We start from the raw sequence: 15,022 nt of genomic DNA, 5'->3' as shown, positions 1-15,022 counted from the left end.
CCCTTATAAATATTTTTTTAAAATACAAATTTTCGGAAGTAAAGTTGTTATAGATTTGGACAAGTTTCGTATATACTTGCTCTAACTGTCGCTGTGGTCATATTCTTGTGCTTATCAACATGTTAGCCATCCATTGTCCATATTCTAATCTTTTTCTTTATATGGTGTACTTGTTTCATTGTTTTACCATAGCTGTGATGGTCCATGTATGCGCTCTTTCCATGCAAAAGAAGGAAGTGGTGAAGACTCCTATTGTGATACCCTTGGCTACACTGAGGCAGAAGTTGAGGTATGTGTTGTACTTCTAAGTAATGACGAACATTAGCTTGAATTTCTTGTTATGATTTTCTATTTTGAAATTGTTTTTTATTTTTAGGCAATGAAATTATTTCTGTGCAAGAACTGTGAGTATAAGCAACACCAGTGTTTCATCTGCGGAGTGTTGGAGCCTTCAAATGGAGCAGCAGCTAAGGTATATTGGTACTCCAAAGAACAAATGGATTTATGAATAAACACTCACAAATCACAATGATATGTCTTACACCTGCAAGGATGTTTAGTAAGTCTATATCTAAGGAATCGGAGGTGAAGGAATATATTTTGCTGCTTTTCTACAGTTGTATGTAAGGATGCATTACCATGAAACAAAAGTTTGGCTCATAAGCAAGGATACAAGTGGCTTTTGTCCATGAGTCCACAAATAGGTCATATTTTCTTAGGCTGTAAAAATAATCTATTTGTGGACTCATGCACAAGCCCTTCTAACAATCCATTCATGAATACCAAGTCATAAATGGGTCACTAGGAACAATTTTGCTTTTTTAGATAAGTTAGTCAAATTGACTTGGTGATCACCGGCGCCAAGGATGCAGAGGTGGCAGCATTCAAGGAAGAGATGAAGGCCACCTTTCAAATGAGTGACCTGGGGCATCTCTCCTTCTACCTGGGGATTGAGGTGCACCAGGGAGACTTCGGGATCACACTTTGCCAGACCGCCTACGCCAAGCGCATTGTTGAGCTAGCTGGGCTCACCGACTGCAACCTAGCTCTCACTCTGATGGAGGAGAGGCTGAAGCTGAGTCGCGACATCATGACGGAGGAGGTGGACGCTACACAGTACCGACGTCTTGTGGGGAGCCTTCGCTACCTCGTCCACACACGGCCTGACTTGGCATACTCCGTCGGCTACGTTAGTCGGTTTCTACAGCGACCGACGACGGAGCATGAGCAAGCTGTGAAGAGGATCATCCGCTATGTTGCGGGGACTTTCGACCACGGTCTCTACTACCCAAGGTGCCTGGGGAGGCACACCTTGTCGGGTACAGCGACAGCGACCATGCCGGTGACATCGACACTAGCAAGAGCACAAGCGGGATCTCTTCTTCCTTGGCAAGTGCCTCATTAGCTGGCAGTCGGTCAAGCAGCAGGTGGTGGCCATGTCCAGCTGCGAGACCGAGTACATAGCGGCCTCTACTGCTTCGACTCAGGCGCTCTGGCTGGCTCGACTGCTCGGTGATCTCCTTGGGAGAGACACTAGAGCGGTGGAACTCAGGGTGGACAGCCAGTTCGCTCTAGCATTGGCTAAGAACCCCGTGTTCCATGAACTGAGCAAGTACATTCGGGTGAGATACCACTTCATCCGAGACTGCTTGGCAGAAGGGAGCATCAAGGCGCGCTACATCAGCACCAAGGATCAGCTTCCAGACCTGCTCACCAAGCCCCTTGGGAGGATCAAGTTTCTTGAGCTTTGCTCTAGGTCCGGGATGACCCAACTTTCCCACAAGACGACGCCCAAGGCTTAGGGGGAGAATGATGGAATAAGTCTTGAGCATCTGTGGAGGACAACATGCTGCAGGACTGAAGGGACAACATCCCCTTTAGCATCTAGAGGACAGCAGGAGCTTTTTGACTACCCCTTTTAGCATCTTAGCATCTAGAGGACAACAGGAGCTTTTTGACTGTCCTCTTTTAGCATCTTAGCATCTAGAGGACATCAGGAGCTTTTTGACTATCCTCTTTAATCTCTTTTAGCTTTTAGTATCTAGAGGACAATCTTGTTGTGTAGTGTGGTAGTGCAGCCTCTAGGGCTATAAATATGTGTCCCCAACCCTTAGATGGGCATGGCATTTGAGTTGTGTGTGAGAAATAAACGAAAATTGCCCCAACTCGTAGTGTCATCCTCTCGATGAGAGTTAGAGTCCCTCTGCTTACATCGACAACCTCAAGGACCACTTGATTAGGGCCCTGGTCCCGCCGGAGGACGGCGAGCCGCTCTTGCTCTACATAGCGACGACTGCCCAGGTGGTCAGTTCGGTGCTCATCGTTGAGAGACAGGGGGAGGATGTGCGCGCCCGCTCTAGCGCCCAATCTACTTCATAAGTGAGGTCCTAACAGGCTCAAAGACCCGCTACCCCTAGGTACAAAAGCTCTCGTATGCTGTCCTCATTACTAAGCGACAACTCAAGCATTACTTCGAATCGCACCAAGTCATCGTAGTAACGACGTTTCCTTGGGGGAGGTGATCCATAACCCGGAGATTTCCGTGAGGATCACCAAATGGGCCCTCGAGCTGATGGGGATACGGGATCTCTTATGCCACGCGAACAACAATCAAGTTTTTTCTGGAATACGCAGGAGAGCTGCGCATCTTTGTATTAATAGAAGAAAAGAAAAAAGGGGGGGGGGAGAACCCCATTACAACACACACACCACTAGAGACTAACTACGAATCACCGACTAAAACATGGAAGAAACACGACCCACACCGCTGTTTTAAGCCAGCAACTCATCGACTTGGAGGAAGGACAAGGCCTTGGCACCAGTCATGGACCAGAGCACCGCCTCTTCCCTAGCCATCCTAATGGCCATGACCAAGTTGGGATTACAACCATCAAAAACACACCTATTCCTATGCTTCCAAATGGTCCAAGCACCTAGAATCACTAAAGAATTGAAACCTTCTCTCACAAGATCCGATGCCCGGGAGCTGCTAGACTTCCACCACGACTCAAAGGATTCCTCATGAGCTGGATACAGATCCCGCAGCCCCACTGAATTAAGAAAATCAAACCAGAACTGCTTAGCAAAAACACACTTGACCAGCAAATGATTTATGGTTTCAGCCTCTTGGTCGCACAAGGGGCACTGCTCTGGTCGGTCTAGCCCTCTTTTTCTGAGCCTGTCAGCAGTCCAGCACCTATTATGTTCCACAAGCCAAATAAAGAACTTGCACTTCCCAGGAGCCCAAGATTTCCACACCCGCTCTGCTGGTTCGAACTGAACTGAACCAAGGAACAGAGCATTATAAGCAGAACTAGAAGAATAATCACCAGAAGCGCTGAATTTCCATAAATGATGATCCCTTATTCCTGGCTGGAGCACAACAGCATCAAGTACTTCACAAAGTTCCAGGAATTCAGCGATGACTCTGACTGAGATTGCCCCTTGCACATCGGAGAGCCAATGGAAATTAGGGAGAGCATCTTTGACCAACCGACCATTGGCAAGACGCAAAGGCACCAACTCAAACAAAGCAGGAGCTATGTCCTTAATACATCTCCCCTCCAACCATCTGTCCTTCCAGAAAAGGGTATTAGCTCCATCACCAAGCTTAGTAATAATGGCTGCAGCAATCAGATTTTTAACCACCTTACAAACATGAATGGGGAAGTCACAAGTCCTCGCCGACTTCGTTGCGGAATGGACCGAAACCCAAATGGAGCCGACGCCAACAAACGGGAAATGCTGGGTTACGTACTTCGATGGCTCACTGATGATAGAGGGGGCCGACGACGGCCTAGTTTTCATCTCCTCTCGGGAGAACAGTTGCGGTACGCTGTTCGACTCCACTTCCAGGCCTCCAGCGGTGGCAGATCTAGGATTTTACTGTAGGGTGTGCCATCTAAAATTTTCATATATATTTGATCAATCCATTTAATAATTCAGAAACGATTTTTACATCAAACTACAAAGTAAATTTTAAATTTAAAGGTTAAGTTAAAAACATAAATAATAAGTCTTAAATTTGTAAACTAAATTAAAAATTATTTAGAAATTACAATATAAATAGATGAAATGTCAAGCCTTTTAAAAATATTTTTAGATGTTGTGCTTATGGCCTCAGGAAGCCTTTTAAAAATAATAAGTCTTAAATTTGGAAACTAAATTAAAAATTAATAAGCCTCGGGTTTTCACCCGCCTCAAGCGACTTGGCCGACAGTGGCCCTAGGAGCTAACCGCCGTCCTCTGGAGCCTGAGGATTACCCCGAACCGCTCGACCGGATACACACCTTACTTCATGGCTTACGGAGTTGAGGCGGTCCTTCCCACCGATCTCGAGTATGGCGCCCCAAAAGTGAATGCATGTGCGGACGAAAGGAATGAGCCGAGCCTCCAAGACATGTTGGATCATCTCGACGAATCCCGCGACGTAGCGCTCCTACGGTCGGCAAGGTATCAGCAAACACTGCGAAGGTATCATGACCGTCGTGTACGAGGAAGAACTCTGGAGGTGGGAGACCTTGTACTTTGATGGGTACAAAGCAACAAAGATCGGCACAAGCTATCCTCGCCCTAGGAGGGGCCGTTTATAATTGGACAATTTGCGTGGATCTATGAAGACGTTTGTAAACTCTAGTAGTGCATCTAGCAGGTCCTGCTATGCTGAGAGGCGCACTGGGTTGTTATGTCGCCGACCCTTGTCCATTGCACCGTGCAACCCTGGTACCAAAATATGCCATAGATGATCTCCTTGAAGTTCTAGAGGATTGGCCCGAGGGAGCACAACCACAAGAGGCTGGACTCCTAGAACAATATCGAAGCTATAGTACGTAACCTAGAGGCATAGGGCCGGGCATTTTTGTCCGGTGCGTGCCTCCATCAAGGGGATGAGGAGCTGTTGGTCAGCATGCTCGCGAAGTTGTTTTATAACAGCTTTGATGCACCTGGACATGAAGTTGAGGTTCTCATAGTTGCAGTGTGGTAGCCGATGGAGCGGAGCACGATGAGCGCATCAGTTCATCAGCATAGGAGACATGTGGCTTCGTTGGACCGGGATTGGAGTAGTTTAATGGATGAGGGACCTAGACGTGCAATTTCATAGTTTGGGGAATGTGGGTGAGAATCACATGGATAGTTTGAACCGAGATTGTGGTACTTGAGTACTTCAATAATTTACGGATCTAGATATGCAATTTAATAGTTTGAAGACCTAAATGAGAATGGAGGAATTGTTTAGGAACCACCTGTGTAAGCTACTCAGGCTCTAGAACCCTCTTCTTAGAGATCTCAGCTATAAAATATGTCCCTGGTTTCATGTTATGATTAAGGAACAAAAGGGACAACACTTTGCTCCCAAGCCTCCTTTTCCCTCTAGCTGCACTCATCCTCAGTGCAGCGGCTGCTTTTGCAGTTGCTTCAACATTGGTTGCCGGCTAGCACACGATATTTCTCATTCTTTTTTTTTTGAAATTATAGGTGTTTTTTTAGAGTCCTTGATGAAGGGCAAGCCTAGCGAACTGGTGAGAGTAAGGGTGGTATTGGGCTCCAGTTTTTACACTATAAAATTTAAGGATCGAATCCGATTAGGATTGGGTTCAATTCCTATCCATTTTTGAACTAAAATTAATTAAGGTTCCTAACTTATTGTGAAGAAATATTTGGATCGTGATCCATTAACATCCCTAGGTGAGAGCTGTCTCACTAAGTTACCATGTCTTAGGTTTGAAGCATCATCTTCGCATTTGTGAGGGGAGGACTTGCCTTGGTTTATCCCTTCCCTAGATCTCACTCATGTGGGAGCATTGTACAATGGGTCTGCTTTTTTTTCAGGAGTCCTTGATATGTTTTGTTACTGAAATCAAAGCCATGTTCTATAGCATAAAAAATCAAATATAATTGGTTTGCAAAATTCAGCCATTGTGAAATGTTACTCTTTTATAAAATGTTTTTTTTCACTGCTATTCGGCTGTACTAGCTGATTTATTGGATGGCACTCCGGTGCTGTATTGCTGAATGCTGATACTTACCTCTGGTGAGCTGACATGACATGCACATGGTGAGTTAGGGAGAAGCCATTCCTGTTAAGGTGGGTGGGCATGTTGTGTTAAGGTTGGCAGGCATGTTGTGGGCAATAACTGCCTAGCGGGCATAGGAATACTTTGTTGCTATCTCCCTCCCTATCTTGTTGTCCCCGGGACCGCAAGTTGAGGCTTGTTTGGATCGTCCTCTGGCCGGATTCTGGCCATCAAAATCGGCTTCTGACCGCCAAATGCTTTGCTTCTCAGTTCATTTTTGTGAAAATCGCTCAAATCATCATGAATTCAGAATCCACCGAGTCGTCGCGAGGGGAGGAATCTTCCGCTTCCTAAACCCTAAACCGTATGGACCCCTTCATCTTTCTCCGCACGCAAGCCTGCGATATCCAGATTCTTGTGATAGCTAGATTATTCACGAATCCAGATTCTCAGAAAAAGCTCTTTAGAAAAAAAAGCTGTACCAAACGGACTCCTTGTGTGCTGGTTGGCATTGTGCTGGGAGGCATTTGCACACCTGCCCTCTTGGTCCCCGTGAACTCTCTTTCTATCTTAATTCAATGGCAGAGCTCCTGCCTGTCTCATTGAAAAAAAGTTCAGTTCTATTTGTATGACTAGACTTATTGTGCCTGGTTGCAGTCAGCCCGTCATTAGCATCTAGCTGTGTAACTCTGAAATTAATCTCTTTTTACCTTTGGTGGTTTCCAAATTGAGTAACATCATTGTTCTAGTAATTTAGAAGTGTAATCTGACAAGCTGCTACCCTGGATCACTTGTTGCTATGCAGTTTCAATTCAAGTTCTGCTTTTATTTGCTAACTCTTGCACTGCTTGTTAGGTTTTTTTATGTAACAATGCTACATGTGGACACTTCTACCACCCGAAATGTGTTGCCCAGCAACTTCATCCTAATAACATTGATGAAGCCTCAGAATTGGAGAAGAAGATAACAGATGGGTTTTCATTTACATGCCCAATTCACTGGTGCTTTCATTGCAAAGGTTTGGAGGATAGAACACAAGGGCCTTTGCAATTTGCTGTTTGCAGACGCTGTCCGAAGTCATATCACAGAAAGTGTTTACCAAGGTAAGCTCTCTGTCTTGTTTTTCTAAAAAATATAATGTGTGTATAGTCTCTTATTCTTCGAACATTTGGAATTATTTTGCAGAGAAATTTCCTTTGATGAAATTGAAGAGAAGGGTGTCATCATACGGGCTTGGGAATTATCAAAAATGATTTTGATATACTGCCTGTATGTAACCTTGTCACTTTTTAAATACCTTGTATATATGTTGCTCAGATCACATACTTCTCATAAACTGTCACAGGAACCATGAGATCGATAGTGAACTTGAGACACCTGTCAGAGATCATATAAAGTTTCCAAGGATTGAAAAACCACTTCAATTTGTAAAGAAGGGAGCTAACTTGTTGCCTAAGAAGAAAAAGAGGACTTACAGTGAGTCAATTCTTGAGCAACCTCCCAAAGATACTGTGAAAATGAAAAGCAAGGTTCGCATGCAAGAAAGCGAGCAAAACAAACACGACACCAGAGAAGTTTCTGTGAAGAGTTTCACTCAAAACGTTGTTGACACACCTGTAAAGAAAAAAGGCAAGTTGAAAGAGAATAAACAGTTGCCTTATGTGGCCAAGGATCATTTTGTAAGCAGTCCAAAATCTGTGAAAGAGCAAGAACAAGAGTTGGTACCTTTGCCCTTATCTGGAATCAGGAAGAGTTCATTTCCTAAAGTGGACAGTGAAATTGAAAAGAGGTGAGTCACTTGTGTATAAAGTACTTGGGGATTGAATCTCCAGTTCACATGGAATATGACTGTGTGTGCAAAATTTGCTAACACGCACAAGTTCCCTGCAATCAGACCTGATGAGGGCTTTGGAATTTTGTTTGTTTATCAGGTCTGGCGAGGGCATTGAAATTTCTGTTTTTTATCATGTCACAGAATCCTCCCATCTTATGTTATCTCATGTTTTCATCCTAATGCCATGTGTGCACATTCTATATGATGATGAAAACAATGTTTGAAGTCCGCATACTGTTATATGACTGAGATTTTCCATTTGCAGGGTGATTAGCATACTGGGAAATGAAATCTCTTCGTTGACAATAAAAGATGTAACAAGGAACTGCAGTTTGCCATCAACTCATGTATACTCTGGCAGACCAACTGACAAGATGCCACTAGGAAAAATTGAGCGTTCTGTTCAGGTGCTTCCTTGTTCCACCATATACAGATTAAAATTTATGCCTGTCATTATTTTGTTTGACATTTTGAGGATGTCATTTTAGGCTGTAGAAGCTGCTTTAAAAAAGCTGAAAAATGGAGGTAGTGTCAATGATGCTAAAGCAGTATGTGAACCTGATGTTTTAAGACAGCTTGCAAGGTGGCATGTAAGTAAATACTGAATAGATATTTACCCATTATTTTGCACAACTGTTTTTCTTGCCATTTACTGCAGTGCTTCCCTTCTTACTTTGAAATCCCTTTTTGTACGTCTTCTGTGTAAGCAGTCAAAGCAGATCTGCAATAGATGTGGTTCTGACTTCTGAAGCACGATATATATTTTGTTAATTTATGTCTCAGTCGGTACTTGGCTTGTTCTTTCAATTTTCTACACTAAACTGTCATCATCAATAAATCTTTCGTGGGTTTCATTTCCATGTGAGTATCTTGGTTTTAAGTTGTACTGGCAGGCATATCCTAAGTTAGTACATTGTACGTTTATCTCTATTTGATGGAAATGATGTTATGAATATATTGTTTCTAAGGCTATCTCCAGCAGTCTTACTCATCTCATCGCCTATTTTAAACTCAACTCTGTAAATAGTACAGTCTACAGTGTAAAACAGTGTTTTACACGGCCATATGTACGATTTGTTGGCCAGTGGCCACAACCTAAATGGATGCGTAGTTGAACGGGGATTTCAGTATTGGTTGTAATAATGGATTTTTGATATGTTGTGATCACTAATTCTTGTCGTTATCATAGTGTTTCTCTTCAAGTTGTTTGCAGTAATAAGCATTTATACACTCTTATTTAGCTACTCCCTCATTTTCGAAGTATAAGTCTGTTGTGGTTGCGTGGTGGACGGTGGGGAGTGTGCGGAGGAGAGTGGAGGAAGCGAGTGGCTTGAGAACAGGAACGCAGAATGTAGCGAGGAGGAGGACTGTTGTCGCCGGCGGCTGAAGGCGCCACCGTCGAAGAACAGTCCACCTCAAGGAGGTAACTGTATTATTCTTCGATGCCCAATTACAAACTAGCAGCCAGCCTTTATAGTATAGGCGGCAGGAAACACACCCAGTCAACTTATTACTTTCTATACTGGAAACACGAAACTCTACTGTCTGCTATAGCAGAAATAGGAAACTACTTGATTGATATACTGGAGATAAGACTCGCCTGATCCTCTTCCCCTGCTTCCAATTCGGTTGCCTGATTGCCTGCTTCCTTCCCTATTCTTCCAGCTCTTCCAGCTCGGTTGCCTTATTGATGGAAGATCCCTTCTTGTGCCTGCGCCCATAGGTGTTCCGGTAGAAGAATGAGTCCACAACAAAGTCATTCAGGCTTTTCTAGATACATATCTTTTACTATCTATGTAGACGTAATATATATCTAGTGCGTAGCAAAAGCATTACATCTTAAAAAGTCAGAATAACTTACAACAATTTGGAATGGAGGGAGTAGTAATCAACCAAATTACTAACTCATATTTCTCTTCCTCCTGCTAGACCAAACTCAGAGTATATATATCACCTTTTATTCATGGCACAAGGTATAGTTCTTTTGGTCGACATTTTACGAAGGTGGAGAAACTTGTTGAGGTATGTTGAAATCCACCTACTATGTTGAGATGGCATGTGTGGTAGGGGGCTTTATATGAAGAAAGGTTATACACCACCTTTTTAAAATGTATTTTTTCTGGAGCTGTTTTGATATATCACCACATATGACATGCTTTGAATTTGCTTAACTGCTGAAAAGAAATCTTTGCTAATTGTTATAATTATTGGTTGTGTTGGGTCCTCGAAACACACATCTTAATATATGGATCCATTTTGTGTGTCTCTTGAACTTGATTCATGCGCAGTTTGTTGATAAGTGCTACTGTGCTATCCTCATGGAAAATATAATTTCAAGACTCGAGAATAAGATATGAATGCCGCACGTGTTAGGGTCTGTTTGGATAAAAGGGCTAATTGCTAGGTGCTAAAAATTAGCTCTAGTGCATGTGCATCCAAACAGGAGATCTAATAGCTGAACTATTTTTTTTTGGCTAAGTCTTTAACTAGTTGTTAGTCAACTAGGTAGCCAACCACTGATTGACTATCAGTCATTCCCTTCATATAATTCCATATCATTATACTTCATTAATGTAATAATGTTCTTCTTTCTTTGTACAGATTGTTGATAGACTTCACTGGTATGTGGAATCTGGTGACATGGTATATTTTTTTTTCTGGTATAAGCAGCCATCAATTGACGTTTCCCTCTTTTGAAGTACTTTTTAGCTTCAAGAGCTCAAATAATTCATCAAGATAAAAATAAAAATGTCGTGTGCACATATACCTATTATTGGGTATTCATACCCACTCTGCAAATCTGCATCCAGAACCCCACATCAAATAGGTAGGGTATGGGTAGAAAATTATTAATCCATTAGTAACGTGTAGGATATGGGTATTACCCACTAGGCCACTAGTATCCAATGGGCCAAGATTGCACTATTGCGTATTAATACCCACTCTGCAAGTCCGCATCTACATCAAATGGGTAGGGCATGTAGAAAATTATTTACCCATTAGTAATGGGTAGGATACTAGGATATGGGTAATTGGGTATTACTAGCTTGGCTGCTGGCCCATAACCACCAATCCATGACGTTTTTTTTTTCTTCTCGAAAGCGCAGGAGAGCTGCGCATCATTATATTAAGAAAGGAAAGGTCCAAAATGGACCGAATTACAACACCAAGACCAAACCCTCAAGCCTCCCCCACAAGGGGAAGCCTGACGGGCCCTACGAGACCCTATTTAAAGCGACAATAATTCCCAAACTGTCTAAATGCTTCGCTCCCGCCTTACTCCAACTAATCAACTCATCTAGAAACAACCTCTTTGTCAAATTAATGGAAGGGCTCACTCCATCAAAAACAGCCCTATTACGAGAGAGCCACAAGCACCAAGCTCCAAGGATAATGACACTATTGAAACCCCTCCTCTTGCACCTATGGACTCTTTTAGAGACCCTCTCCCACCATGCAACAAAGGACTGTTCAGCAGCAATAGGAGTGAAGTTACCAAACCCGATGGACGACAAAATGAGATGCCAAAAATCCCTAGAAAAACTGCAGTTGCATAGAATATGCTGGATTGTTTCCTGCTCCTGATCACATAAGGGGCAACTCGCCGGGTAATGTAACCCTCTCCTCTGAAGTCTGTCCGCAGTCCAACATTTATTCCTTATAGCCAGCCAAAGAAAAAATTTGCATTTAGGGGGGCCCAAGTCTTCCACAATCGTTTCCAAGGCTCAAAGAAAATGGACCCCAGGAAGAAGGCATTATAGCAAGACTTTGAGGAAAACTGCCCAGAAGTCGTGTGTCTCCAAACAAGCCTGTCCGCCTCCTGTGAAAGAGTCACCTGTCCAATCTCATCCCATAATTTTAAGTACTGCTGCAGCCCAAGCATAGAAAGATGACTCCCAATATCCCTAACCCAACGCCAGTTGTCCAAAGCTTGAGCAACCGTCCGGGTCGAGCTGACTCTACTGTCCACCAGACAGACAACCTCTGGAGCAATATCAAAGATAGCCTTCCCATTCAACCATTTATCAAACCAAAAGAGAGTGCTAGTTCCATCTCCGACCACATGAAAGACCGAAAGATTGAAAAACTGTCTCACTTGCTGTTGAATAGGAAGACTCATTCCCTGCCAAGGTCTGGACGGATCGGTTCTTTGCAGCCATAACCATTTCACCTGTAGAGCCCAACTTTTGAATTGTAAATTAGAAACTCCAAGACCACCATACTTTAGAGGCCTAGTTACTATCTCCCAAGGAACAAGACAGCTTCCACCATTAACATTCTTCCTTCCTTTCCATAGAAAACCTCTCCTGAGTTTATCAATGGACTTGATCACCCATTTAGGAACACTCATGGCCATAAGGATATAAACTGGAATTGCCGAAAGCACATGCCTCACTAATGCTGTCCTACCAGCCAGACTCAGCAAACGAGCCTTCCAGTTGGGAAGCCGGTCAGCAATCTTATTAACCCACACCATAAAATCCCTTTTCCTCAGCTTTTTATCAGAGATAGGCAGCCCCAAATAGCTGCACGGAAAGGATCCCGAACTGCATTGCAAGATATTGCAGCCAGCCTGACTCTCCAGCCCTCCACATCTAATTGGAATAGCAAAACTTTTACGCAGATTTGTTACCAGCCCCGTTGCTTCACCGAAGCAGTCCAAAATCAATTTAACACAATTCAGATCATCCACCAAAGGTTTAACAAAAAGCACCACATCATCAGCGTAGATCGAGAGCCTATTCCGAATCCCAGCTGCCTCCAATCCTTGTAACAGCCCCCTGCTTTCAGCTGCCCTGAACAGACTATTAAGAACATCCATGACCATCACAAACAGCATAGGAGAAAGGGGATCACCCTGACGAAGGCCTCGCCGATGAGCAATACGAGCACCAGGCGAGCCATTAAGAAGTACTTGCGTAGAAGACGTGAACATTAGGGAGGAAATAAGATTCCGCCAGATTGGACCAAAGCCAAGATGGACAAGAATTTCAATAATGAAGGCCCATGACACGGAATCGAATGCCCTTGAAATATCTAATTTTAAGAATAGACCCGCAATCTTCCTCTTGTGCAGCGACTTAATAGACTGCTGAACCAGCATAAAATTATCATGAATTGATCTTCCTCTCACAAACGCGCTCTGGTTGGCTGCCACCAACTCATGAAGATGAGGGCCCAACCTGTTGGCCAGCAGCTTGGTGACCAACTTAGCAAAACTGTGGATGAGACTAATGGGCCTATAATCGCATGCAGTCATAGCATCGGACCTCTTAGGGAGAAGAATAATATAGGCTGAATTCAATAGTCCAAGATTATGAGCATTTCCTTGGTGCAGAAAATTCAGGGCAGCCAGCAGATCTTCCTTAATAATACTCCAGCAGGTCTTGTAAAACCTCCCTGTAAACCCATCAGGCCCAGGAGCCTTGTCAGAAGGCAGGTCAGCAATCGCATCCCTCACCTCCTTCTCCGAGAAAGGGCTATCCAGCTCACTGAGATCCGCTGCAGGCCTATGACAGCCCAATAAATCAATAGTAACAGACCTTGGAAAATCAGTGCCTAGAAGGTTGGTAAAGAAACCTTCCAGAACTCCTTGAATATCCTCATGATTTGTGTACACCCTTCCATCCTCCTCTAGATTTGAAATGAACTTCCTTTTTTTACGGTAGACAGCCTGTCGGTGAAAGAAATTAGTATTGGCATCTCCTTCTTTTAAAAATTGAATTCTGGACCGCAAACGTGCAATAGTTCTTTGCAAAGACGCCAATACCAGACAATGCTGTTTCAGCTGCCCCCAAAGCCAAAGCTCCTCCCTGGATAAGGATCTGATATCTTGCGCCATCTCCAGCCTATGCAAAACCTCACGGGCAAGACCCAACCGGGCATTGACATTCCCCACCTCTTTGTGACCCCAGGACTGCAAACACTTAGCTAATCTTTTAAACTTCAAAGATATCTTCTCAAATGGACAAAAATTCTGCAGAGGGAGACTCCACGAAGCAGCCACTACCTCCAAAAACCCCGGGATTTTTGGCCAAAAACTCTCAAAGTGAAATCTTCTCCTCCCCACGCCCCCTCTCTAAATCTAAGAGTTAGGGGACAGTGATCCGAGACAGCAGTAGCATTACTGTGAAGAGAACAATCTGGAAAAAAATCCTCCCAGTCCGCAGTGCAGAAAACATGATCTAATTTCACAAGAGTAGGCACCTCCCTCTGATTTGACCAAGTGAATCTTCTGCCAATCAAAGGAATCTCTTTCAGCTCCACAGAATTGACAAACCCCCTGAAGCGACCCATCAATAGCCTATTAATGTTGGAATTATTCTTATCTTCTTCCCGGATGATCATATTAAAATCCCCACACAAAAACCATGGCCCCACACATTCATCACGAACCGTTCTCAATTCATGAATAAACTCCTGCTTAAAACTATCCTGGTGAGGTCCATACACACCTGTGAACCACCAGGAGGAACCAGACTCATCCTGAAACTGGACTGAGACAGAGAAATTCTTCACAACCGAAGCCACAGAAACAAAAGACCCATCACGCCAAGCAATTAGAACTCCTCCTCTAGTCCCCTGGGCGGGACTATACACAAAATTACTGAAACCAGTCCCAAGAATAGACAGCATGTCAAAGTCTGAGATAGCACACAATTTGGTTTCCTGTAGACAAACAATGGAAGGCTTGATATCAAGGACCAGAGATTTAACCGAGTCCCTCCTGGCACGATCATTTAGACCCCTCACATTCCAAATAAGAAAACAGCCATTCTCCATTGGAAACAAATCAGATCGCCCCCACCTGAGGGACCTCCCAACCAAACAAAGCTGCCAAAGCAGCCACATGTGCACTCGAAAGCCCAGAATCAAATAACTTTGCATAATTGCAGGCATCATCAAGAGACATATTCTCCATTTCATCACAAAAACCCAGATGTCTACATACTTGTGCAGCCGCATTGGATCCAAGTTCTGGAGGGAATTTGGCCACCCTCCTACTTCTCCGTGGCCGAAAATCACTTGGCATTACCTTTTTCCTGCTTTTGGTCCTTCGGTGGGGAGGGGGTGGTAACAAGCCATCAGAAGGCTTAGTAACCGCAGACTTGAACTCCTCCAAAGGTGGAACCAATTCCACCACAGATTGCAGTAAAAGGTCGTCCTGGACCAC

At 43.8% G+C, this 15,022-nt stretch overlaps 1 protein-coding gene across 9 annotated transcripts in view; it reads left to right on the top strand.

The window, feature by feature from the left end:
- LOC103647182 (protein ENHANCED DOWNY MILDEW 2) overlaps positions 1–15,022 on the top strand; it is a 53,259-nt gene that overhangs the window by 13,327 nt on the left and 24,910 nt on the right. For 4 of the 9 annotated variants that reach the window (XM_008671753.3, XM_008671752.4, XM_008671755.4 and 1 more), the window contains exons 6-14: positions 193–289; positions 377–472; positions 6,870–7,117; positions 7,200–7,283; positions 7,360–7,803; positions 8,114–8,255; positions 8,337–8,438; positions 9,778–9,870; positions 10,450–10,491. In XM_008671753.3, the coding sequence (XP_008669975.1) occupies positions 193–289; positions 377–472; positions 6,870–7,117; positions 7,200–7,283; positions 7,360–7,803; positions 8,114–8,255; positions 8,337–8,438; positions 9,778–9,870; positions 10,450–10,491 (1,348 nt within the window). The remainder of the gene's footprint in view (positions 1–192; positions 290–376; positions 473–6,869; positions 7,118–7,199; positions 7,284–7,359; positions 7,804–8,113; positions 8,256–8,336; positions 8,439–9,777; positions 9,871–10,449; positions 10,492–15,022) is intronic. The other 5 variants (XM_020548436.3, XM_020548435.3, XM_020548437.3 and 2 more) reach the window with 2 other exon arrangements.

This window comes from Zea mays, chromosome 2 (genome assembly GCF_902167145.1).
Source record: "Zea mays cultivar B73 chromosome 2, Zm-B73-REFERENCE-NAM-5.0, whole genome shotgun sequence".
Lineage (NCBI taxonomy): Eukaryota > Viridiplantae > Streptophyta > Magnoliopsida > Poales > Poaceae > Zea > Zea mays.
Note: the sequence above shows the minus strand (reverse complement) of the source record. Positions and strands in the feature narration are given on the sequence as shown.